The sequence below is a fragment of the Ammodytes marinus genome, assembly GCF_949987685.1.
Source record: "Ammodytes marinus genome assembly, chromosome: 15".
Classification (NCBI taxonomy): domain Eukaryota; kingdom Metazoa; phylum Chordata; class Actinopteri; order Uranoscopiformes; family Ammodytidae; genus Ammodytes; species Ammodytes marinus.
In genome coordinates this window covers 13,701,479-13,727,107 of record NC_137219.1, presented here as the reverse complement: position 1 = coordinate 13,727,107, position 25,629 = coordinate 13,701,479, and the positions used below count along the sequence as shown (strand labels likewise).

Sequence of the window (25,629 nt, the reverse complement as noted above, 5' to 3'; positions counted from 1 at the left end):
TCAGCAAATTCGGCCTTTATTTAGGATATTGTTTGAATTGTGATTATAAAGTGTTAACTCATGGTGGATGAAACATTTATATAATTTACTTTAAAAAAATACTCCATTATAAGTAAAATTAGGCTATAGGAGTAGTATAGTATAGGCCTATTACCTTACTGAATAATTAGTAGGCTACTAGTGCGTAGTAATACCGAGCATTGTAATGCTGTAGCCAACGAGGATCTTTTTTTTTATGCTTTACAAGCTACCGAGCAGCAATTTATTTGGAAGACCTAAACCTGCAAAGACACTTGTAGCATAAGCTGTCAAATAAATGTTGCGATGTAAAAAATAAAATAAAAACATATAGGCCCTAGGCTATTCTTTATGCCAATTCAGAAGTAGCTTAAATATTTTGTTCATCCCTCTGGCCACTAGATGCCACAATTGCTAGATACCACAAATTAATTAATTATTTTGATATGCATTGTATTTCTTCATGGGTGCATTCAACTTTTCTTTCAATTTAATATTTCAATGTCTACTTACCCATGCATCTACAGGCAAAGCCTTAAAGTAAACTGATGTAAAACATTACCATGGTGCATGTAGTATTTATCCAGAGCCTCTCACGAGTTGCCATGGAGATACCAGTATATGGGACCTACCCATAGCAGGACCTACATGAGCAAAACATGCTGTAAGGAGGAAGCACTAGTAGCCCAGTAGGTAGAGCTTGTGTAAAGACTTTTTGTCTCATAGGCAGATAGATAGATAGATAGATCGATAGATGGATGCATGGATAAATAGATAGATAGCCTAGATGTAGGCCTATCGTTGGAGTAACAAAATAGTAGGCCTAAAGGAATTGAAACATTTTATAGCATAGGCTATTTATATCGGCTACACATCAAAGAGGAACTGGATGTGTGACAGAGAAGTGGGTCTGTCCCGCTCGGGGCGGGGTTAACTTGCATTTCACTGACGTCACTTCCCACGCGCGCGAGATTATGCTAACTGCAGCTAACGAGCCAACTGACAACCGCGAACTACTACCTCTAACAATTTGCCCAGATATTATCAAGATAACCGCAGGCTGATAAATGCTCGGTGCTCTTACTGTGGACCGTGTGTCGCCTCCTCAGCGGCCGCTCGCTGCTCCGTGGAGAGAAAGCTGCTGTATTGACTTTGTTGACATCCAGGGCGAGCAAGATAAGCCACGGATGTTTGTTGTGTCACTACTAGCCGCAGCGCCTCTTTAACTAGTAGCTAGCGATACTTTTTTCGCGGAAGTTTTCTCTCTGTGGTATGCATTTAAACCCTCGGTTCACTCTGAGCCGGACATCTTTATGTTTTAGTATTTGGTTGCGATGAAGCTGCAGTGTGATGTCGAGGTAGTGAATCGGATGCTCCCCTCGTTCGGAATGAAAAGTCGAGGGAAGGGGGCGAGAGCGGTGCTGTCCATCGGGAAGCAGTTGGATAAGACGAGTCAACGCTTCAACGTCTACTTGATGATCTGCACAGCCAAAGACAGGGCAGGCTCAAAGTACAAGGTCAGTGTTTGTTGTTGTTGTTGTTGTTATTATTACTGTTTATGTACTGTATTAACACACAGTAGTGATGCTGCTGCTGGTTGTGAAAGCTGAAGCCGAGGTCATGATTTTTTTAATAATACTACCAATGCACTTTATTTCTATAGTGCCTTTCAAACCCAGAGTTAGAAGGTGCTTCAATGAGATAATATTGTGAAACGTGTGTAAGGGATAGAACAATCATAATAATCATTTTAAAACAACAACAATATCATACACACTGAATATACAATGATAGCCTACACAATATTAAAGACATCACAAGCCATGTAATGTTTTCCATCTAAGACAGATTGCAAGATGCTTCAAAGTATATTGCTATTTGGGTTTTTAACCTCATCAAACAATACAAAGATACAATAACATAATTCAGGCAGGGGACTGGACACTATCCAAGCATGAACTTTAGCCAAACCAAGATTGCATTTGCCTTAATCAGCCCTCTGGTTGCTGTAAGAGCAAAGTTTGTATATATAGAAGGATAAGAAAAGTAACAACAACGCATTGTGACATGAAACCTACAGGATGCATATAGTTACTGACCTAGTTTCAGACATATACACAATAACATCATCTCAATTGATAAATAACATGTATTATCCCTCTCCTCTCTTTCAGTAAATGCACCGTTATTGTGACCATTGCTCTTGTTGTTTGACTCTTAAAACTAAAAATTTAAAAAAAAGCTTTGTTTTGATACAGAAAAGCCAGTACGTACGTTTGTTCACTGTGATTTAACGGTTTGAGGCGTTTGGACTGGAAACCCTGGAAGTACTGTTATCATAGTCATACAATGTGTTATGGCTCTGTTATGATGCATGTTGAGGCTAAAATGCTGACAGTATTCCTGTCTACATGTGTCTACAGAGTGAATCACAGCTGGCTGAATAATGATGTGTTGTGAAATGTATTTTTCCATCACTCACTGACATTTGCCCCTTTCTCTTGCAGCTAAAAAACAACATAGAGAAGTTCTTCACTTGGTTTGTGGAGGAAGGGAAGGCCACCGTGAGATTAAAGGAACCTGCTGTTGACATTTGTTTGAGCAAGGTATGACGTCGAAACAAAGTGTAATGACGGTAAAGTTCTTGAAACGCAAATAACTGGCTGCTGTCTTCCCCACAGAACAAGTTTATGATGAAGCAACTTCAGCCTTATTTTCTAAGAAAATTTTCCAGACAAGAGTCAAGCTATGTCCACTCATCTGTCATTTCTGAAACCAGACAGACAGACACATACGCTTGTTGTGACAGCAGCCATTGCCCAGATAGACACCATAGCAGCCTCACATTGTTTCCAGCTGCTGTAAAAGCCCTCCTGGCTGTTATGAAGCAGCGGTGACCCTTCACCTAAATTCTAAACATTGAAGTAGACTGCACTCACACACCCACAAACAGATGGATGGACACCATATTAGGCAGGATAAACGGGAGCTCCGAACAGAGACGGTGACAATAAAACAATTATAAATAAACACCAGAAACTATAGCCCAAAAATTACCATACATTTAAATGTGTCTTTGGGTGTTTTTTGATGTTGGTTTATTATTGGACTGTCTTCGATATTCATAAAAATTACTTGAACAAGTTCATCAGGTTAATTCCAAAGGAAGTGTGTCAAATTATACCAGGCCAGTGAAATTAGGTTATTTAAGGAATCCCGGTCATGCACTGCCTGCCACCTGGGCGGTTGCTGTGAGTCTTGTCACCATATTAATCTAGGGATCTATTTGCAGGCGGACGTAAACAGCTTGAAGAGCTTCCTCTCAGCCGCTCGCTTGGCAGACAGGGGAAGTGAACTGAGCAGCCTTCCTCTGTCCACACTCACACCTGTTCGCGCCAGAGACGTGGAGCAGCCCAAGAAGAAGCTCACCATCGTCTCCAAGAAGGACTACCCCCTCACCTCCAACTTCCCCTACTCTCTGGAGCAGCTGCAGGTCTCCTACTGCAAACTGTCACGGGTGGACATGCGGATGCTGTCCCTTAAAGGTGAACTATGCTGTTTCAGAGGAGGGGGATTTGTTTACATTTGCAGAGCTTGCAGTTAGTTTACAAAACATATTTTACTCTACATGTAAATCTTAGTATTGAATAATTCTATCATTAATCAAAACAAAATAATTTTAAGGAACCTGAAACCAAACGTAAGACTAGAATATGTTTGTAAACCAAACTGTGGGCCCTGCGGCTGGTAACAAAAACAGTGAAACAGTAACTTCTCAGGTAGCTTTCTAACTTCTAACTGAGAATATCCCTTAGGAAATGTTCACTTCTCTAACACCCAAAGTTACATAGTGCACCTTTCAAAGGTAGAGCCGGGAGGCGTGGTTGTTGGCTACATACTCGAAATTGTATGTTGGCCCTTTTTACTTTTATTGTCAAGTTCACAGAACTTTTTTTTTAATGTGATTTCATTTTAGAGAATGAAAGCTAAGATGCAGACCAGAAAGATAGGGAAATAGAAAGGGGTATGACAGGAAACAAAGGTTGCTGATTGGAATCGAATCAGATATGTCGTGTTTACATGGCAATGCGCAATAACCACTCGGCCACCAAAGCCCTTTGACAGAGCATTGTTAGGTTCAAAGTTTCACATGTAGGTCAGCTCAGTTATCAGGAGTTCTACTCACAGCCTGTGAAAAATAGTGTCATCATGTCTTGTGACTCCGGAGATTTTTCAGGGTTTAAAAAAACAACCCTGATGAGTACAAAATGTATAGGATGAAAAAAATGTCAGGTTATCTCATCTTCTGCTGCTTCGATTTTAAATGTCTTTTCTTTTTGTCTCTTGCAAGTCACCCACTTGATCTTAGTGCTGGAGGACCATTTTTTAAGCAGTGGTATTTTTGTTTTTGTTTTTTCAGCTCTCCACAAGCTAGACCTCAGTCACAACCACATCAAGAAGCTCCCCGCCACCATCGGTGACCTCAGCTGCCTGTCGGAGCTCATCCTCCACAACAACCACCTGGAGTCCTTCAGCGAGGCTCTGTGCCTGTCCACCCTGCAGCGGACCCTCCAGGTGCTGGATCTCAGCCAGAATCGACTGCGCTCCCTCCCCGCTCAGTTCTGCCAGCTCAGAGAACTGGTCAACCTCAAACTGGACGACAACGAGTTTGTCTGTTTGCCGTTCCACATCGGCCGACTCTCCAAGTTGAGGTTCCTGTCGGCGGCGCACAACCAGCTGGCAATGTTGCCCAGCGACTTCCGCAAGCTGAGTCTGGAGAACCTGGACCTGTTTGGAAATCCCTTTGTCCAACCTAACTCTCTGGACCACACGATGAAACTAACATTCCCCCTGACGCTTCAAGAGATGGCATGCAGAGCTGTGGCCAACCTCAGGTTAGAACTGAACATGCTCATTTTATCAGTGCAGCTCAAAAAATTAGAATATCTATGATACTTGCCAGAAGGTCGACGTTTCTGTATAATAAATCATTTTGTGATAATCTAATATTTTAAGACACTGGATTTTTTATTCCATGAGCTGTAAACCGTAATCAAAATTAAATTAAAACAAAAGAAAGGCCTGATCTAAAATATATGAAAGTTTCACTTTGTCTAATAACTTTTCCACAATAGTAAAATGTTCTGTATATTTTCACCGTGGTCTTCTAACTCTGGTCTGTCTTGATTGCCATCACAGGGTACCATACGGACCTCACCTCATCCCTGCCCACTTGTGTCGGGACCTGGAAGTGGCCAAGACCTGCGACTGCGGCCGCGTCTGCATCAGCTTCTACATCAAGACGGCGGTGAGCATGAACCTGCACCAGGTCTCTCACACGGTGGTGTTGGTGGACGACATGGGGGGCACAGACGCTCCCGTGCAGCAGCACTTCTGCTCCCTCACCTGCTACTCTGAATTCTTAGACAACTCCCTCCAGAGAGGAATCAGATGAGGGAGCGCGGGAGCATTTCTCATCATCACCAACAGCTAGACGTTGCTGTGGATTTTGAAACGAAGACGACAAAGAGGCTCAGTGATGCAGTTTAAGCCTTTAAACGAACGGAGGAAATTGACTCTGTTAAGCTTTGTTTTTTAAAAGTGCTTCAGGCTGCCTGTTTTACACTTACATTCGACTTCTAATGCACTTCTCACACATCCAAAATGGGCTAAGAGATGCACACAAATACCTTTGTACCTGCTCCAACCGTCACTGAGGGGCACTGACTTGTGATATCAGTGGGCAGCAACACTGACAGTATGACAGCTCTGCTGTGGGTCGGTGTCATACATCATAGTACCTGTTGTTCCTGCCTCTTAGAGCAAACTGACCTACATCTGACCAGGCAGAGGAGTAAAGAAATTAGATGATTTTTTTTACCCAGTGCCTCAGGGTCCATAAGCATTGGCTATAGGGAGTTGGTTTTTATCGTGATAATGACCCACAAATTTTATAAACTGTATATGTGTGTAAAAAAATAAATAAAAAGAGTATTCATTATGTTGTCCTAAAGTAGTTTATTCTGGGACATGGAAATGATTAACGTTGATTTTTTTTTTTTTTGTGTCCAGTTACAAATAAATACATTTATTTAACTGATTTAACTATGATACCATACAATAAAACCTTTCTCTGAACCGCCCCCCAGCACACAGTCCTCAGTCCAGCTCAAACATCAGAGAGTTTTGGAAGACGAACCCAGCAGTTGTGGTGTGACTGCTGATGACCGTTTCGTTTCCATCTTCATCTACTTCCCTCAACAGCACAGGCGGTGGCTTGACCCCGCGCTCCCACTCCAAGGAGCACGGGGCCAGTTCCTCAGAGCAGACTGGTACCCCATTGTCTGAACCTCCGCCGCTCGTCCCGTCCACCTTCTCTGTTGCAGTCGTCCCACCGCTCTCCTCAGTCGCAGGGGAAGGGTTGGATAGTATGGATGACGCAGCAGCTGCAGAAGCGGCCTGGTATTCTTCATTTGATCCGTCATGTAGAAACGCAGAACCTGGTTCCACCTGAAAAAAAAAGACACTTATTAGTTTGATCACACACACACACTGACTTGTAAAGTCTCTCCAACACCACTGTCAGGATTTAGCTCACATTCTCAAGCTCCTTGCTGATTTCCGACGTCTTCATTTCCGTTGGTGACTCCACACCAGACTCCAGCTTCACTTCTCCCTCTTTTACTTCGCAACTTTCATGTTCAGCAGCAATGATTAAAACGGGCGGCTGGTTTCCTTGTTGGGGTGAAGCCCCACGTGAGACAGCAAAAGACTCCAGACATTGGTCGACAACAGTGTCCCGCTTAAAACCTGTTGCGTCTATATCGTTTGTCTCTTCAGCTCCGTCGCATCCGTCTTCACTTAATTTGTCATGTGCACTGATCCCTGCATCTCCACAGAGGTTCAATCTACCAACTTCTTTTTCATCTCCTTGCTCTTGTCCTTTCACTTTCTCCTCCTTCGAACTGATTTCCTCTTCTTCACCGTCGCTATTTCCCCCTTTCCTCTTCTGCTTCCTCCATTCTTCCTGCCCGGCGTCCACTAGCTTTTCCGCTCCCACTGCATCTTCCTCGCCCTCCATCCCATGATCCTCTCCTTCTCCCTCTTCTCCAACTTTCTCTACTGTCATCTGCTGCTTCAAATCATTCTCATAAACACCTCTTTGCCCCTCTTCCTCACTTTTCTCTCCATCCGTCTCCTTTTTGTCCACCTCTCTATCCCCCTCCTGTGTCACTCCATCACCCTCGCCAGTCGGAGCAAAATCATAGTCAAAGGCTTCATTGGAAGGAAGTACGGGCAGTGTAACGGTGAGCTGTCCTCTCTGTTTGTTGAACTTGGCCTCTCCTTTATCTTGGTCCACTGGGTAGGCTAAGGGCAGCTCCAGTCTGTAGTCGGGTGTCTTGGACTCCAGCAGTAGCCTCCTCTCTGTAACCTCCAGGTTGGCCCCCGTGACGGCCTTCAGAAGTGGCAGGTCGATGGTGACCACTATCTCCTTGGGTCGGGGGCTTTGTGCTGAGTCTCTAGAATCCCTGAAGTCCTGCAGATCAATGAAAGATCTGTATTTGACCGTGTGGCGCGGCTGGGTCGGCTCTTTGGTTTCCTCTTGGGGCTGGATCCGGAGGCTTTCAGGAGCAGAATCTTGGTTCGTTTTTTGTTTCGATTCTTTAGGCTTGCTCTGCGACGAGAATGCGGTCGTTCTCTTGCTGTTGTTGGGGTATGGGAACGCAAGAGGGTCTGCGAGCTTCTCCGAGGGCTCCTTGGTTTGAAATCCGGGTATGGGTTTCCTGATGACACAAGGCTGCGGGGTGCCTTTGTATTTTGTGCTGATCTCCCTCATGTTGTTTTTGTCCAGAGTCACTTTAAAGGTCTTCTGGATCCCCTCCATGGCCGTGCTGTCCACCATATCCATGAATCTTTGGTTTTTGCTTGCAATGTGGAGCGTGTCTGGGTGGAAAATCACATCATAGATGACGATCCTGTTCCCCTTCGGGTCTGTGTCCTGTCTCCCTGGGTGCAGACTGTGAGGCAGGGACCAACACTGACCTCTGCGGCCGACTTCCGAGGTCCCCCATTTACATTCAGGCTTGCCAACTTTCGTATTGGTGCAGATGTTGATGAAACACTTGTTCTTGCCGTTCTCACTCGTCCTGAGGGCCCTGAACGGCTCCGGGTGTATGAACTCGATGGTGTTGCCTCTCTCCTGCTCTAAAAGTTTGATCTCCTCTTCATACCTTTTCTTATTTTCCGGGTCTGATAATTCCTGGGCGTAATCGCGAAACATTTCCCTGAATTTCTCGTCTTTGAAAGCTTGGGTCAACCTGTCGATTTCGTCCACTGTCATGTTTAGGTCTTTCAGCTTATCCCCGACCTCCATGTCGAAGATTACGAGGATATTATGTTCAGTTAGCGGACGCAACCTGAAATGCGACTATCTTGTGATAAACGTCCAAACTGACTGTCCACACACGAAGTTACTTACATTTAGTAAGGGTTACAAGCTGTCCTGAACGAAACAAAGCCGAGTTTTGTGTCGTTTTATGTTCGTTTACGTGTTTTTGGGCTCGTGTTAGACCCCAAACTAGCAGCAACCCGGTGCAGTTGTGTTGATGTAACCATAGCAACGAGGGTACATTTTTTGGGTGGGGAATTTCTGATTTTACGACGTTTTTTTCTTGTTTGTTTTTTTACACAGGGCGTATTGTTTTCGGTTGTTTATTTGTTTTTACATTCGGGTATTTTTTTCTATTGTTTATTTTGTTATTGTTTTATTTTACACAGGTAAGCCTACTTGTATTTTTTCTTTCTTTTTTTTTTACACGAGGGTGATTTGGTTTTGTTAAGTTTTAGTTTTTTTTTAGGGGTAGGCAAATTGGTGGAACAAGGAAACAGTTTTTATTGAATAGCCCAAATGTTAAAGGAAGAAAGAAAACATATGACCACACCTAATAACATTTGAAGAAATAGGCCTAATTCTTTAAATGTTATTAAATCTAGCCTACTTTACGTCCAAATGTGTTTTCCTTTCTAAATAGGCCATCATCAGAACAGACCTCCTTTTTTACATTTTCTTTTTTACACGAGGCTTAAATTGTTTGAAAAAGTAATAGGTTGGCCTATAGCCTATTGTCAAAGGGCACAAAACAACAATACAAAACCCAGTAGACTACCATTGCTTGCTATTAGCACCAACAGTTAAAACTATAGGCCCTTCTGGACTGGTAAACATGTCAAAAGGCTATTTAGTTCTCCAGTAGGTAGGCCACACTAATGTGTAAATGGTGAAATTAGGCTACATCAATCCATCACTAGGTGTCGCCATAGACCACAGTTCAGGTGGCACTCAGCCAGAGCGTATGTCGGTCAGTAAGGCAGAGGGGCGGGTATGCAGGGAAGAGGAGTGATTGGTCGCGCCCCCAACAGTTCGTATTTCTCACTGTCTGATTGGAAGGGCTTTGCTGGTATGAGACCACTGCATATGAATGTGTGGGAGAGAGAGGATGGAGGCAGCACAAAGGACCACTCTAGGTCCATCCGCCTCTCGCTTCTTTCAATTGTTTACTTTATAAAATTTCCACTTGAATCCTCCAAATGTTTTCTGTTAAAAATGTATTTTTGAACCAGAACTGCCTCCTTTCATTTGTGACCGCCAACCACAAGAACAGGACATGTCTGTTAAATTCATACCAGACCGATGAGAGATTTTTGAATGAATGAATAAAAGTCATTGGTCCATCGTGCAAGAATGACAGACTCACCACCTCCCTACTTATTATTGTGACAGAGATTAATGGGCTCAGATGAGCAGTTCATAAACACAAGGCAAACAAATCTGTTTTGTCTGCGCCGACTCAAGTACTCTGAGCTAAGAAACAGGACACAATGTCCCCATATGCTCTCACCAGAAGAACACACACAAAAAAACCTCTAGTACACCAAGAGGACGTTGGAGGTATTGGTGGGGGAGTCACAGTGTGACGCACGCAGGATGTGGGCAGGAACCATTCACTGCATTTCTGCTTGAGACAACCGGGAAGGATTGCTGACTACATAGATTCCACATTTGGTTGTTTTTATTCCTGGAATTAGGTATTGGAAAGGTCACAAAATGCACCAGAGAATGACTCATTTGATCTGTTGTTTATTACAAATATGTATTAAATAATATGAAAAGTTAGACAGGGAGATAACATCAAGGTATAACCATAGTAATGATTAATATTCATATTTATATATTTTTTTATGTTAACATTTCCCCAAATATGACCAATGCATTTCATAGTACAACAAAGAATACATTCACATAGACACAAACTGCTGATACTGTTGATCAAAAGTGTAGCAGGGATAGAGGGTGAAATGTTTAAGATAAACTTCATACAAAGGCTTTGGCAAGAGTGCATACATGTTATCAGTTACATCATAGTAAACAAAATAATCCTTTAGAGGAAGGAAATACGTGTACAAATGAGCAGTAGAAGAAAGAAAAAAAAGAGTCCAGTGCATGTTTTTTTCTTGAATTCCCATGAGTGAAATAGCAGCAGCCTTGTGTGCTTGGCTGCTCCCGGTGTCCCTGTGGTATCTTGGGAGTGGGTAAGATGGCAGTGTTCATTGTCTACTTTGAGCCGGCAGGCACCAGCATGCTTAGTGTTGCCAGGCCAGGTTTTGCGGGAGGTGTTTTGCCAGTAGCAATTTTGTTGAGGCTCCGAACATCAGCCTGCCAGGAGGGAACTTTCTTTGTGGTCATGTGGCGGCGGGCGTGTTTGGTGAGGTGATCGCTGCGCATGAATCGTCGGTCGCACACGGGACACACAAACTTTTTCTCGCCGGTGTGTGTGCGCCGGTGACGCGACAGCTCGTCGGAGCGGGCGAACCGCTTGTCACAGCCGTCCCAGCTGCAGCTGAAAGGCTTCTCACCTGTGGGAGGGAGGGAAACAGAAAAACAAGAAGTCAGCGAGTGAGTCACATGGCAGGCATAATACACTTCAGATGACACCATGCAAAATAACAATGAGCTCATCCACTTCCCATCGAGAAAAACAACATGTTTTTTAACACACAGGAGGAAACAATCATATGTGGTCACATTTCATTGCACATCCTCACGAAGTATCACCCACACTAAATACTTTGCTGCACAGTAAAAACCCCTCACCTGTGTGTGTTCTTAGGTGAGCCTTGAGGTGTGAGCTCTTAAAGTAAGTCTTCCTGCAGCCTGGAAAGTTGCACACATAGTTCCTCCTGCGGGAAAAGTCCATCTTTGTGGCCACTGGAGCACCGCTGGGCCCCGCTGGCACGTAGACAGGGGCCGGGGCCAGAGGTAGCAGCTTGGTGTTGCCCAGAGTCATGACAGTCTGAGAGCAGTGAGAGGCCTGAGAGACGGAGGACTGGGGGAGAACCAGCATCACTGTGCCCTGAATGAGGGACTGTTGGACATGTGAGCCGTGCTGGGGGAGAATGGACGTGGCGGTGGTTGTGTGGGTTCGAATACCAGTATTGGATGTCTGAACCGTACTGGGGATGAAGGCTGAGATGATCCCCGATTGGCTGCTGACTGGGAACATCTGGCAGAAGATTTGAGGGGCGGCGACCGAGGGCGGGGACAGGGTTGTGGGAGCAGGGGGAGTGTGTGGGCTGTTTTGCAGTCGGTTATTGACAGGAGTGGGGGCGGAGACACTGTCCAAACAGGCTCTTGAGGCGGATAATGTGAACGTGAGAGGAGCTGGAGGTGAGTTTATCTGCTCAGTCTTTGTAATGCCTAGCTGCCGCTGCGTCTGTTGTCGGTGTAGTTGCTGCAGGCAGACCATTGCAGCCGTCACTGTGTCTCTAGTTTTCTCTGGATGGGGGGCCACTGGAATGTGCTGGTGGTGGTGACAGGGGGTGCGGTCTGCCGTGTGGCGAATGACGCTGGTCGCCATGGCTCTGCAGGGCTGTGGGAGAGGGGGGAGGGAGGGGGTCTTTTCAACAACGGGCGTCAGGACAGGTTGATGGGGCCCAGATCCGCAGTGTTGCGTGGACGCCGAGCTTGACTGAAGCACAGCGCTGGAGGCTAAAGTCTCAACAAAGCTGGGGCTGTGAGGGGGAGTCATACACTGGATGGAGAAAACAGAGAAGAAGAACATTAGGAGAATTAAACCAAAACCATTGTAAAAACATGGAATGTTATGTAGTGTTACAAAGGAAGTACTACTGGTGGCAAACAGGTACATACATGAATAATGATCATCTTGAGCTATGAACTGTGATTCTTATTTTATTTTACGAGGCTGTGTCTGAAGACACACAACCTGGCCTCAGTCTCATGTCATAAACCCCGGCCCCACAGTTATCTCCACACATTCACATCAAAAGGCTGCGGCAAACCTAGACTCTCAGGACTATGTTTACTAATCAAACATCGGTTATCTCGATGGTTTCACGGCTCTGTGTGATTTCAGTGCTTGCTCCTGGCTCAAACTATTACTAGGAAGGGGCAGCAGGACTCTGTTATGTTTCATTCAAGGGTTTGCAGCTGCACAGCACGATAAGTAACTTACCAGGGAGGAGAGGGACACAAAGTCCTTCTGCGGTTCTGGAACTTCTGGCGCCAAGAGGGAGTCACAGGAGTCCGACGCTGGGGTGAGGGGTCTGGGCTTGCAGGGGATTGGCCTGTTGCTGCCGAGGAAGTTGCCCTGGCCCCAAGAGCTCATACACACCAGCGCTTCAGCTGCCTCCAGGTCAGTGTACTCCAGGCCAGAGGTTCCGCTAGAGGAAGAGTACTCACTGTCATGCCTCCTTCTCTTCGCGTAGGACCCACAATCATCCATGTAGTCGGCCTAAAGGGAACAATAGATGAACATCAGACAAAGGAAGCGGCATGAAAGTACTGCAGCAGTGCCACATCATTGGGTCATGGAGTTTTTTTTCTACTGCTGTTGATTTAACTTTGACTAAGGTCAGATTATGTCACTATTGCAAACGAAGGAAACCTTTCTATTCTGAACCAGAATTGAGAGGAGGACAATTTATTTCCAGTTATCATCTGCTATGTCACAGTTCCAGGGCCAAACTGCAAGATGCTGCCAATAAGGGAGAAGGGGTGTTGGTGGTGGTGACTACACCCCAGCCCAGCATGCACTGCATTTGGCTCCGAGCCATAAAACCTCCCATTGCCTAATATAGACCAAACAGTGACGTGCTGCCGAGATGAGCCATGTGAAATCCCCATAAAGCGGGCTTGCATCAGGAAGTAGGCTTAATACGTTACAACTTTATATAAAACAGTTTTACCAGTAAACAAAACATTTCACTGATCCTTCACAAGCACTAAAGCAGGTTCAACAATCAGTGACATGCTTCCGTACATTAACAATTTACATTATCATCGATACCTAAATTGGGCTAGTTCCCCTTAAATAGGCTACTGAATAAATGTGTAGGCTAATTAATAATACGCTTTTAAGTTTTAATTGTATATAGCCTATTTGATTTGGCATCAGAGGGATGCTGACACAATAATAGCCCATGAGTAAAATTGTTAGTAGCCTACATTTTAAATGTAGTTGACAACTCAGCTTGATTGCTGAAATATCAAATCACTCATAGGTAAACAAGTGCATATTGTGGACTGTAAAATAATGTCGCGCCTAAACTGAATAAACAGTTTAAAGAAATTGTCTTACCCGGTTTATCTCCATTGCTGTAAAATGTCGCGATGGCATGGAATGAAATGTCAAAATATCACTTTTCTGTAATAAAAGCCAGTATAGAACAAAGAGACGGCAGTTGCCAGTGCTGCTGCCTGTACCGGGGTAGGGTTCAGGTCGTTTTTTTCTCTGACTGGCTCCCTTTTCTCTCAGCTGTGTGTGTAAAACATGGGGAGGAGAATTAAAAAAAAAAGAAAAACAAAACTCACAACACACACCGGCGGGTGGCAACACTTGACCAATCACAATTTAGTGTGTGCAGAGCGTCAGCCAATGGGAGAGCAGGGACCGCGTGTACAGTGCATGCTCGCTGGACGGTTGGAGGAAATGGGGTGCGTGGCCGTTGGTGGGCGGGCCTGTGAGAGTCAACAGTGTCAGGGTAAACCCGATGAACTGCCGCTAAACTAGGCAAAAGGTCGGCCCAGTCTATGCTGAGTTCACGGGGCGTGGGTGTAAACTGCTGAAAACGACCTGACGGCTCGATGCAGCATTGTATAAGTCGTCAACAAAAGAAAAGTAGCCTTTTTCAGAAACATATCCTGAAACTATGCAGCTTTTTGATCAAGCCTTATTAATAAAAACTCACGAAATCAGATGGCCCCCTTGTGCATTGTTAAGGTTCAAATGTATCAGTTAGCCAGCATACAATTATGTAGTCTGATTTTTTTAAATTGCAACAGTGAGACTATATACGCCTGTTTTTTGTATTCTGTCGACGTGGATTTGACAGCTAATATCTACGCTTATCCTATTCAGATCTATAGTGCCATATTTTATAGTAATTTCATCTTCAATGTCCTCATTGTTCAATATTTTTGTATACGATTTCAAAGAAACAAATCTATGAACACCGGGGATTGCATTGCAAGCTGTTTTATTGTTGCAATTGTGGTGCACTTATACATAGGTTTGTGTGTAATTTGATCCCCTGCAGCTCATATTGTTATACTCAACTATATTTTTGCATATTGTGAAATAAAGGGATGAATACAACTTGTTTATGGTGTTAAAGTCATAAGGCAAAAGGCAATGTCTCTCAAAATGCAAAATACCTATTGAGGAAATAGATTAAGTAGGCTAAGTAAATAAATGTTACGAAACTGTTTTAAGCTATTAGAAATTGAGAAATTCCTCTTGACTTGATTGCATAGGCCTATAAAGCCTTGTTGCTAATGGATAATGTCCATCCAAAGAAAGAAAAAAACATTACCATTAGTACCACTTTTCCCACAATACTTGAATGCAACACCAGTGCCAGATGAAGCAGGGTGTCTGTCTTGTTTTTTTGGAGCTGTTTGTGCAGCTTTTTCTAGGAAAAGCACATAAACAACTGCTTTCTTGTCATCATCACTGTAACATAGATACTAAGTCACTAAGTCAGTAAAAGGCTTTGTTTCATCCATGTTGCCATTATAGCCATTAATCATGTTAACCGTGTAACACTTTATTATTAGGCTATTAATGCTAAGTAGATATTTCAATATGTGGTTTCACAGTAAAGTAGGTCACTGATGAGAGGCCACATATTTAACTGTATAAATAATACATTAATAAGGCAACAATGCAACTCCACTTTTGGTCATGATGTGTTGTCTGTGGGTGTAGCCACTGTTTAAGGAATTCCCTGGCGGAGAAGACCGATTTTATGGACTACATTAATGTTCCAATTTATCCTAAATTTGCATACAAATGAAGCCTTAAAAGGGAGGATTTTTTTATTATCATTCAAGTCTACGGATGCCCAGCACTGGAAACATATGTCCTGGTTATAGAGAAAAGGATATTGTGCTTTGTCCTGACACTATATTCTTTAAACTTTATGTATATATTAATGTATGTTGGGCTGTTTTTTCCTATGGCCTGCTGTCTGATTATTTCTATGAGATCATTCTCACAAGTACATGTCAGAGAATCCAAATGGGTCTTGACCTATGTATGCCGTTACATCACCAACTGCATTTGGACAAAGAAAAATAGTGTCTGAAGTCCCAGCAAATGGCAATGTAATGTTTTAGGAAATGTTACCAATTCAATATAGACAAGATCCTTTGAGAAAAAAACAAAATAGGCCCAGTTTCACTTTTATGAGCATCAGACCCAGGATAGTGTATCAGGGGTGTCCAAACTTTTTTCACTGAGGGCCACATACAGAAAAATCTACGAAGGGCCGGGCCACTTTGCAAAAATAACACATTTATCAGGACATGTAGCTGCTCTGATGTTTAGTTTCATAGTGTCTTCGTAAATTGTAATCCTTCTTCACGGCAACAATTTACTTGCACATTAAACAGATACATTCCTCCTCTTGTTAAATGCCATTGATACACCCAGTTTTCTGCTTTTGCGTCCCATGTCCAGCTGGGTGAAAATAGTAGCCAGCCGAGATCCCGCCCCTCCAAGGAGGGTCCGGGGGTATGCCCCCCCCGGGAGATTTTTTTAAGTTTTTAAAGTGAAATGCATGAATCTGGTGCACTTTGAGAGGGAAATTAAGAGGCTAAATATGAGGAATTTTGTGTGAAAAAAATGGAGACAGTCAGTGCGTTTCCATGGCACAACTAGATTGGATTATCACATATATCGAACAAGACACTCGAACGGACCGTGTCACTTGTCTGAGTATACATGGCCTTTCAGAAATCGGATAAATGTCCGATGCATGGCTGTCTCCACTATGCTAGGTGGCGCTGTAGCCCTTTCAACCATGCTTTCAATAAGTGGTTTTAGAGCCACGTCCGGTTCCCTTCCGCCAAAAACCCATGGTGTAGCCTATCACGCGCAGGCACACAAGCACAGAACGAGAAGTCCGATATGCGATATCCGATCCCTGTATACATGCAGAGAGAAAGCCGACAATGAACGAATTATCTAGGTGTTCTTATCCGACTTCTCTTGTCCGTTATTGTGCCGATTTGTGTCCGAAGTAGATCGGATAAAGGTGTTTACATGCAGTTTAAAAGTCCTGTTGAGGTCTTATTCGTTTAGTTATCCGATTATGAGTCTGCATGTAAACGCACTGACTGTGTCAGATGAATGACACATGGATTTTCTATAATAATATCAATTTAAAATAAAATATTATGCAGGCCTCTGGGATGGCTCTTTTTCTTTTATGAGACATATTTCTCTGTAATATAATTTAAATTATTTAAAAGTTAAAAGGACCATATTACATTATATTTTTTAAATGTGCCACGGGCCAATCAATCAGTTTTGACACCCCTGCACCAGTGGGTTAACTAAGAAATGCAAAAAAATAAAAAAAATTCAAAGGGCCATATTACATTATATTATTAAAATCGGCCGCGGGCCAATAAAAAGCGGGCCGCGGGCCGTAGTTTGGACACCCCTGGTGTATATGCTTTAAAAAAAATGTATTACTCCTTTACCTTTTGTTAAATTGTTAATTTGTTAGTGCAGCAGGTGTGTGCCCAGCCCTGGCAGCGCCTGTCTGTTATTGAGAAGCTGTTCCTGTATGACTCACATAAGCATGACCTCAGGGAGTTATGAGGGCATCGTGGCATCATGGCTGCAGCAGCAGTTGGGGAAGAGTGAGGAGCTACAGGGACAACGTGTCGAACGCCGGCATGACAGGCAGCGTTTGTGATATAAGTGGGGCAGGCCGCTTCAACTTAGTTAGGGAATCTGGAGGAAAGGTTGCGCTGGCCCTATCTGGGCCTCGACATGCACATCTCCCCTGTCCGGGCAACTCCTCCCCAACTCAAAAACTCCAGGAGCGAACTCGAAAAAGGGGGAGTCGCCCCAGCAGGGTTAAATATACCACCCAGGGGCTATATTTCACTGCCTCCCCCAAGCTCTGACAGGCTGCCACAAGCAGTGTCATATAAAAGAGTGAAGACACATTTTAGACAGACTGCCATAACAGGTTGACATGATTAAAACACTCTTGATAATTTTATTGTTATTTTGTTTTAATATCAATTTGAAAATATCCCTCAAGATCGCAGTGACATAAAGCCTTGGATTGCTAATTCAGCACACTCTTAATATAACTTAATATCACTTATTAGTAATTCATTGTGTACCACCTGAACAGACAGTGAAGAATGCAAATTCCATGTCATACATGCAAAGACTTGACAAAAACGTTCTAAAAAAAACTTTGGTTTGTTTTTTTGGTAAATCAAACCAACATTGAAAGCTAAAAGCTACAGAAATTATTTTACATAGTTAAAGAAACTTAGCCTACATCCAGAACATTACAGGGGCTATTCATGTCATTATTAAGTCGGTTAACTTAAACGATTTCACAAGGTTTTTACTAACATAATAGTCAGATTTATCAGCAAACAGGAGAGAAACAAATGAAGGCCTTAGTGCAACACAAAAAAAGGTCTATAGGTACCTATATAACCTACTAAAGCTAGGAGGTAACAGGTTTACATTTTATTTTGATGGAATGGAGACCCACAATGCCCAGGTCGAAAAGAAGTATACTTAAGTAGATCTTTTCCCAAACAAACTTATTGCATTTTGCGTGCTCTAATACTAAGTGCATACTAAGTGTGTTATTTTGGAACAACTTTAAGTATGATAAGTGCTATTTTAGATATGCAAAAGTTCAACTTTAAATGAACAGAAATACAATTAAGTGTACTTAGTTGTGTTAAATTGGAACATACCCAGGGGGCAAAGTGATTTTATGGACATGGAGCGTTGTAAAAGGTTGTTCACCAAAAATGACATCTAGGACCTTCCACGATCATAACCTGGGTGGACAACCTTGTCAACAAGCTGCTGGAAAGCTACAGCGGGCCGACATAGCAAATCAGAACCACTGTGGGGGTGAATGGGGATGGGCTAATGGGGAATTTTTTGAACTTGTAGATATCATTATGAAACTTTGCCAGTTGATTATTGTCATTAAAACAAAAACTTTTTGCATTACAGTATTTTCGAATTTTTTTAAATAAATATGAAAAATCATCAATATCTTACTAATGATGCGTAAATGTGCATATCTGCAAAGCCCCAAAATCTAGATGTTGAAAGAAAACAAAGTCAATTTGTTTTTAAATTTTTAAAACAAAACAAGTGTCCAACTGCCTGAAGCCTTTCCTAATCACAGTTCAAATTTGATCAAAAACCCATAGAAAATTATTTTTTTACACAGTTACATTTCATGTGCTATGGACCAAAAGTGTCCTTTTGGAGTCTCCAGCTGGTATTTTAGGAAACGGCTAGATATTCCCTTGGAAAAAACAGTGTAAAAAATTCATTTTCTATGGGTTATTGATCAAATTTTAACTGTGATTAGGAAAAGCTTCAGGCAGTTGGACACTTGTTTTGTTTTAAAAATTTAAAAACAAATTTACTTTTGGGGCTTTGCAGATATGCAAATGTACGCATCATTACTAAGATATTGATGATTTTTCATATTTATTCAAACTTTTTGGAAAATACTGTAATACAAAAAGTTGTTGTTTTAATGTCAGTAATCAACTTGCAAAGTTTCATAATGATATCTATACGTTTAAAAAATTCCCTATTAGCCCATCCCCATTCACTTAAACAGTGGTTCTGATTTGCTCTATGTCGGCCCCCTGTAGCTTTCCAGCAGCTAGTTGACCAGGTTGTCCACCCAGGTTGGGATCCTGGAAGGTCCTGGATATCATTTCTGGTGAACAACCTTTTACAACGCTCCATGTCTGTTTTTCCAAAAAAAGGGGTTTTGCTCCCTAGGTAACAACTATAAGTGATCTTTATTGCAATTTAGTGTATTACTTTAAACTATATTTAAAATACCCTTTCAGTCACATTTGAAGTGCTCTCTGTGTAGATCTTTAATTTAATTTAAATTTGCTCTTTTTTCACGATATTATTATAAGTATACTTGAAGAGCCACTAAAAGTATAATAAAACATACAGTAAAACATACTTTAACACAACTTAATATAGAATATAGCTCATTAATAATGCAAGTTAAATAATGCATTTTAAATATATTACGCTGTAAAAAAAATATTTAAAAGCCAACACACACAGAGAACACCATTTTACTGACTTTAATGTAGAGATCGTTATTAAACAGACAAAAATATTTCCAGAGTAATAATAATACATTTTATCTAAAGGCGCCTTTCACTGCACTCAAAGACACCATACAGACATTAAAAACTTTTAAAAAGCAGTAGTGAGCAATATAAAATAAAAGCAACAATAAAAACAACAGAGAGAAGCAGAGCAATTTACATCAAATGAAATAGGCAGTTTTAAACAGATGTGTTTTGAGTTGTGACTTGAAATGGGGGAATGAACCAATGTTTCTGAGTTGGGGTGGTAGTAAATTCCAGAGACGGGGAGCAGAGCGGCTGAATGCTCTGCTCCCCATGGAGGTGAGATGGGCAGAGTGGACAAACAGGTGTATGGAGGAAGATGATCTGAGGGAACAGGAGCCAGTGGGAATCTGGAGGAGATCCGACAAATATGGGGATGGCCTTGTATGTATTCAGTAGGATTTTGAATTGGATACGGATCTGGACCGGGAGCCAGTGGAGCTGTTGGAGGACACGAGTGATGTGGTGGATGGAGGGGGTTCGAGTTATGATGCGGGCAGCTGAATTCTGAACCAGTTGAAGTTTATGGAAGGATTTGTGAGGTAGGCCGAGGAGGAGAGAGTTGCAATAATCCGGACGGGAAGTGACGAGACTGTGGACAAGGATGGTGGCAGTGTGGGGGGAAAGGGAGGGGTGGAGGCAAGAGTACAGCAAGTACAGTATTATATCTTGACCAAAATTAAATGCAAATATTCTGGTATGGCAGAGTATATTTAAAGAAGCAAAATGTACAGAAATTAATATCCCATTATATAAAGCACAACAAGAATGATTCTCTTAGAGGCATGCTCCGCATTGAAATGTCCTGCACAATAATAAAATGCTTTTTTCACAAACTAAAACACAAACTGAAATTAAACATTACATTCTCCCATCTTCATCTTTCCAGTGGAGTGGTTTCCTTTGAGTAGGCCTGGTCTGCAAATTCTTCTGCAAATGAGGGCTTGCACTTCCAGTGTTGTTTGGAAACTTCTTGATCACGGTGTCATTGAAAGGGACAACAAGTTAATACAGTTAGCAAAAAAGCTTTAATTGTCATCTTTTCGGTTTCCATTTTGATCCTCTTGTTCATCCATGCTATATAGCTACACCTGTAAAAACCTATGGTTAGCTGTAATGGGGCGACTGTGGCTCAGGTGGTAGAGCGGGTCGGCTGATGATCAAAGGGTTGGAGGTTCGATCCCCGCCCTGCCACCTGTGTCATGGTTGTTGTGTCCTTGGGAAAGACACTTCACCCACCTTGCCTCGTGTGAATGTCGATAGTTAGCCTACTATCGGTGTATGAATGTGTGTGCGAATGGTAACGTGGGAAAGGAAAACAGGTCTCCCTTGAAAAAGAGTCTTCGGTCTCAATGGGATTTACCTGTATAAATAAAGGCTAAAAAAAAAAAAAAAGTAATGTGCATGATTAAATATGCACTCACTATTTAAAAACCTTATTTTTTTCTTACTAGAATATAATTGAATGTTGTGGATGAATTGAGAATTAGTTATTTCAGTGATGAATGCATTCTAACATGTTGTTACTGGGTTATTTCACAATGTGGACATGTGACCCTGCCTAGCTAGCTGAGCTTAGCCATGCTATAGAGACAGTGCATAAAATAGGCCACGCCCATCGTGGGGGAAAACATTGAACAGCGTTCCGTTCACTTTGTATTGAAGGAGACCTGTCTTCTGCAAACAAACTTAATTAAAACTTAATCAAACATCCATTTAACGAAAAAACGTTACTTTCTTGAAAGCCACGACTCTTGTCTGTCTATACGAGCTGTTTTTGTGAAAAATAATTGAGTAATTTTCAATATTGAGGTGTTTTTGTCCGGTCGGACCCATCGTGGGGGAAACCGTTGAACACCGTTACGTTCACTTTGTATAGAAGGAGACCCGTCTTCTGCAAACACACGTAATTAAAACTTATTCAAACATCCATTTAACACAAACACGTTACTTTCTTTAAAGCCACTACTCTTGTCTGTCCATACGAGCTGTTTTTGTGAAAAATGATTGAGTAATTTTAGATATTGAGGTGTTTTTTCCCGTCCGACCTGGCTAGCCTACAGCAGAAGGCTAACATTAGCCTAGCATAAAGCATACATTAGTTAAGAGTTTTGTCTCGATATGGAAAATTACTCAATCAATTTTCACAAAAACAGCTCGTATAGACAGACAAGAGTCGTGGCTTTAGAGTATGTAACGTGTATTTGTGAAAGGCATGTCGTATTACGTTTTTATTAAGTTTGTTTGCCGAATACGAGTGTCATTCAATAGAAAGTGAACGGAGCGCTGTGAATTGTTTTCCCCCACGATGGGCGTGGCCTCTGATTATGTCGCGATTATGACGCGTTCCGCACTGTCTCTATAACGTTCTTGCTAACGGTTAGAATTCCACACCAACATTATCCAGCTCGCAAAATATTTTATAAACTCGGGGGATGCCCATATAATAGTAGATTAACCAACTGTGTTGTCTGCCGAAAAATTTCACTAACCGTCAAGAAGAAGTAGTTTGGTTGGCACTGCAGTATTTTCGTTTATCCATGTCAGATTCGGCTTGGCAGACAAACACTGGCCCTCTTCACGGTGAAGTTCATCACGGTTGCTGACCGGAGCTGACTGATATTCCGCTCTTCTTTGTTCCCCTTTTATTATTTCTGAGCAGTCCACCTGCCGATGTCCGAATCATAAAGCAAAGCAAACCTTGGAAAATATTATTCAAAAGCCTTTTCTTTCAGCCCTATCTGTCTCTATCGTATGTCTCTATCTGCAACGGAATTCTTCGCAACGTTCATGTGTCAGGTTCATGGGCCAGTACGCACATACACATTTGATTCGGAAACGTGGACTGTGATTGGTCGAATTAAATGCACTGCGATGACTGTCTGTCTTTTTTTTTGGTTCGGTGAAGATCTCACCATGTCACCTGTGGAAGTGCACCGCTGCTATTCGTTCAGAACAGAACCTACCTGTAAAATGCTGAAGCCATTTAAAACAATGTTTACACGTTAGATTAAAGGGGGTACGTTTAAAAAATATGCCTATTTGGTTTAGTGTTGTAATGAACTATTGAGATTTTTTTGTAATAAGTAGGCCTACACTATAATGTACAGTGCTACATAAAATAAATTTTATAAGTACAAAAAAATCAGATTTTTTTTATTAAAAGTTACATTGGTATACTCTGAGATTTAATTAAATGTATAATACATTAGGAGTGCTCTTTGTTAAACTACACCTGCGCGGATTATAGCTACCTACAGTATATAGTATAATGACGTTTAAATTAATTAATATGCTTTAATAAAAATATAGCTACTTAAAATGTATAAGAAAAACATGCTTCAAAAATCCTACTTCTGATAAGAAGACTGAAGCACTTACTTACTGTACATTACATAATAATATAATTTGGTACCAATTAAAGCAAACATGCTATAAGTAGCCTATACATTTATAACACTTGAAGTGGAATTATTTTTAAATGTACTTAAACAAAGCACTATAAAATAGCACTATAAATAAGCATAAAATAAATATGTTTTGGGTAAGTACACTAAAATGTTCAAAATAATATGCTTACATTTTAGTATATTTTTTAGAAGCATAATTTAGCATATATTTAATACACTAGTAATCAAAGTATACTTTTGACTAGTATGTTAAAGTGCAAGAAAGGGTATCTTTAATGCATTTCAAGTAAGTACTTTATAAATACCAATGTACTTCAAACATACTATTTGAACTTCCAGTAATTTTTTTATGCAATTAAGTATACTTCTTTTTGACCTGGGTGGGTAAGATGTTATATTAACATTTTGCCCTTATGCTCATGCTTGAATCTGACTTTCTTGTTCTTTACATGGTTTGGTGATAATATTTTATGCTAATGTTGTCCAAATATCCAGAATACTTTGTGAGCTCAGTTGAACTTGGGGAAAATACTGTCAGTCAGTTGTTCCCCTGGCCCCGTCATTGCAAATTGGCATTTTGGTGAAAGGACACAGCAGGTAAATAAATCCCAGGCTGTGTGAAAAAAACACTAAAGAATCCTTCATCCTTCCTTCCTTGTTTTCTTTATCTTACTACTGAAAAAATGCAATACAGAAGAACAAAACCAATCACAGAGTCTCACATGACCATGTTCTGCAAAAATGTATGGGGAGTTTACTGCCTGCATGTTCTGCACCGTGCATGTTAGCTCTCCAACATCAGTTTGTGATTGTGTGCTTGAATGGTTGAATAACCGGCAAAAGCCTTGAAAAGAACATTGTAAGTGCTATATAAATGTAGCCATTTAACAATGATTTACTTCCCTGATTTTTTGTACATTGGTAAGCTATTTTGGCCGTCAATGTATTATTAACGCACAAGGGGGGAAAAGATTCAAAGGGCCATGTGCATTCTATTTGTAAGTGACACATAACTGGATTCAAATGATTATTTCATCCTTCATTTCAACAAATCCATGTTTGATTAGCTTTAAAATGTGCAAAATGGCCATCAAAGTAATCACAAATCCTTGCATTGCACATCATCTCCTACATTTTCAGTCATGTACAGTATGTGTACTACAAAATTGCACTAATAAGAAAAATAAGAGAGTTAAAGACGATAATTTTGCACCCAAAATAACCCACAATTCAATGACATGGCTACAAAACAGAGAACCTTGGATTCCTGAACATTGACCATTTTTGACATTGCATTGTGTTTATGTGAATTTCCTTGAAATTCTGTAGCCTACTTTGTTAGTGATAAGTTTGATAGTTGCTAAGCTAAAAAAAAAATAATGATATGGATACAAAAGCCATAAAATGTGAAAGGGAAATCTCTCAGTTAATGTCTATATGCTATTCCATTGTTCTATCAGCTGTTATGGAGCACAGTGATTCAAATATTTGTTGGGTTTAATTCAATTCGAAATCCTTTATTATTATGTATTGCTGGAAAGGAGCTTACACACATTTTCCTCAATGAGATATACATTTGTGATGAATTTGTGTATGTTTGTGTTATAAATACTGAGTAATGCCTGACAACAAACCAAAGATTACCTGTTGTATGATTGTAAGCCATCTCTTATTGTCAATTGTGCTCTGCTTTGTGTACCACACAACACACGTGGCCCCACCCCCTCTCCTCCTACACACTAGAATGGAGCCACAATAGGAATTCCTCTACAAGCGCTATAGCTCCTGATTGGTCAGAATGGGATTCTGAAGCCAATCTGTTGCTATGAAACACTGACTCGTGTACTGCCAGCTCGCTGTCTGTTGTCCTGGTAACATGAGGAATAGCAGGCAAGGTTTGAGGGCTCCCTGGAGAAGCTCCCCTGGAGACAGTCTGCGCTTGTGTGGTGCCTAATGATGCAGGCTTGGAAAATTGTGATATTATTCACTGATACACTTTGAAAAGATTTCTTTGTCCGGCTGCTAGGCAAATACAATTGTTCTTCAATTGCTCACAGTCTATGAAAGAAGGTGTGTGGCTTTTAACAGACCTACAGTAGTATTTTGAACAGTTTTTGTGGTTGATTTTATCTCAATGGATGATTAGGTGTTCAAGTAATAAACTTGAAATGGAGCAAGACCTTCAAGAAATAATTGTATTAGAATCATTCATAATTTAGCATTTTATAACTTTGTCAACATGAGTATTTACAACTCTCAATATTTCATCATAAAAAAAACAAAAGAGTTAAAGCTCCCATATTATACACTTTTCGGTACTATTATACACCATATTATATGGTCTTAGTGGTCCCTAATACGTTTTTCTTTAATTGTTTGCTGAAAAAAACTTTCAGATAATTTATTGTACTATGCTGATGTTCAGCTAATCTCACAATGGCCTAT

The 25,629-nt window shown here is 41.4% G+C and overlaps 3 protein-coding genes across 3 annotated transcripts; 1 reads left to right on the top strand and 2 right to left on the bottom strand.

Moving 5' to 3' along the window:
- Positions 1–1,027: 1,027 nt before the first annotated feature.
- lrr1 (leucine rich repeat protein 1) lies at positions 1,028–5,956 on the top strand. Its single transcript, XM_080042064.1, has 5 exons — positions 1,028–1,535; positions 2,526–2,624; positions 3,311–3,563; positions 4,439–4,913; positions 5,218–5,956. The coding sequence occupies exons 1-5, from the start codon at positions 1,353–1,355 to the stop codon at positions 5,471–5,473; spliced, it is 1,266 nt and encodes a 421-aa protein (XP_079898190.1). The 5' UTR covers positions 1,028–1,352; the 3' UTR covers positions 5,474–5,956.
- A 221-nt stretch (positions 5,957–6,177) lies between these two features.
- On the bottom strand, positions 6,178–8,392 carry dnaaf2 (dynein axonemal assembly factor 2; the record flags this gene model as incomplete). The annotated part of the gene is made up of 2 exons (XM_080042258.1): positions 6,178–6,528; positions 6,617–8,392. The coding sequence occupies 2 exons, from the start codon at positions 8,390–8,392 to the stop codon at positions 6,178–6,180; spliced, it is 2,127 nt and encodes a 708-aa protein (XP_079898384.1).
- A 1,748-nt stretch (positions 8,393–10,140) lies between these two features.
- klf11b (Kruppel like factor 11b) lies at positions 10,141–13,821 on the bottom strand. The gene is made up of 4 exons (XM_080042005.1): positions 13,677–13,821; positions 12,552–12,830; positions 11,171–12,107; positions 10,141–10,932 (listed from the first exon to the last, which is right to left on the bottom strand). The coding sequence occupies exons 1-4, from the start codon at positions 13,713–13,715 to the stop codon at positions 10,631–10,633; spliced, it is 1,557 nt and encodes a 518-aa protein (XP_079898131.1). The 5' UTR covers positions 13,716–13,821; the 3' UTR covers positions 10,141–10,630.
- Between the last annotated feature and the right edge of the window lie 11,808 nt (positions 13,822–25,629).

Excerpts from the sequence above, each read along its gene's own strand:
- klf11b (XM_080042005.1), bottom strand. The coding sequence starts at position 13,715 with ATGCCATCGCGACATTTTACAGCAATGGAGATAAACCGG. Across the intron at positions 12,831-13,676 it reads CAGCAATGGAGATAAACCGG|GCCGACTACATGGATGATTG; the intron begins GTAAGACAATTT and ends TGTTCCCTTTAG. Across the intron at positions 12,108-12,551 it reads TTGTGTCCCTCTCCTCCCTG|TGTATGACTCCCCCTCACAG; the intron begins GTAAGTTACTTA and ends TTCTCCATCCAG.
- lrr1 (XM_080042064.1), top strand. The coding sequence starts at position 1,353 with ATGAAGCTGCAGTGTGATGTCGAGGTAGTGAATCGGATGCTCCCCTCG. Across the intron at positions 3,564-4,438 it reads GCGGATGCTGTCCCTTAAAG|CTCTCCACAAGCTAGACCTC; the intron begins GTGAACTATGCT and ends TTGTTTTTTCAG. Across the intron at positions 4,914-5,217 it reads AGAGCTGTGGCCAACCTCAG|GGTACCATACGGACCTCACC; the intron begins GTTAGAACTGAA and ends TTGCCATCACAG.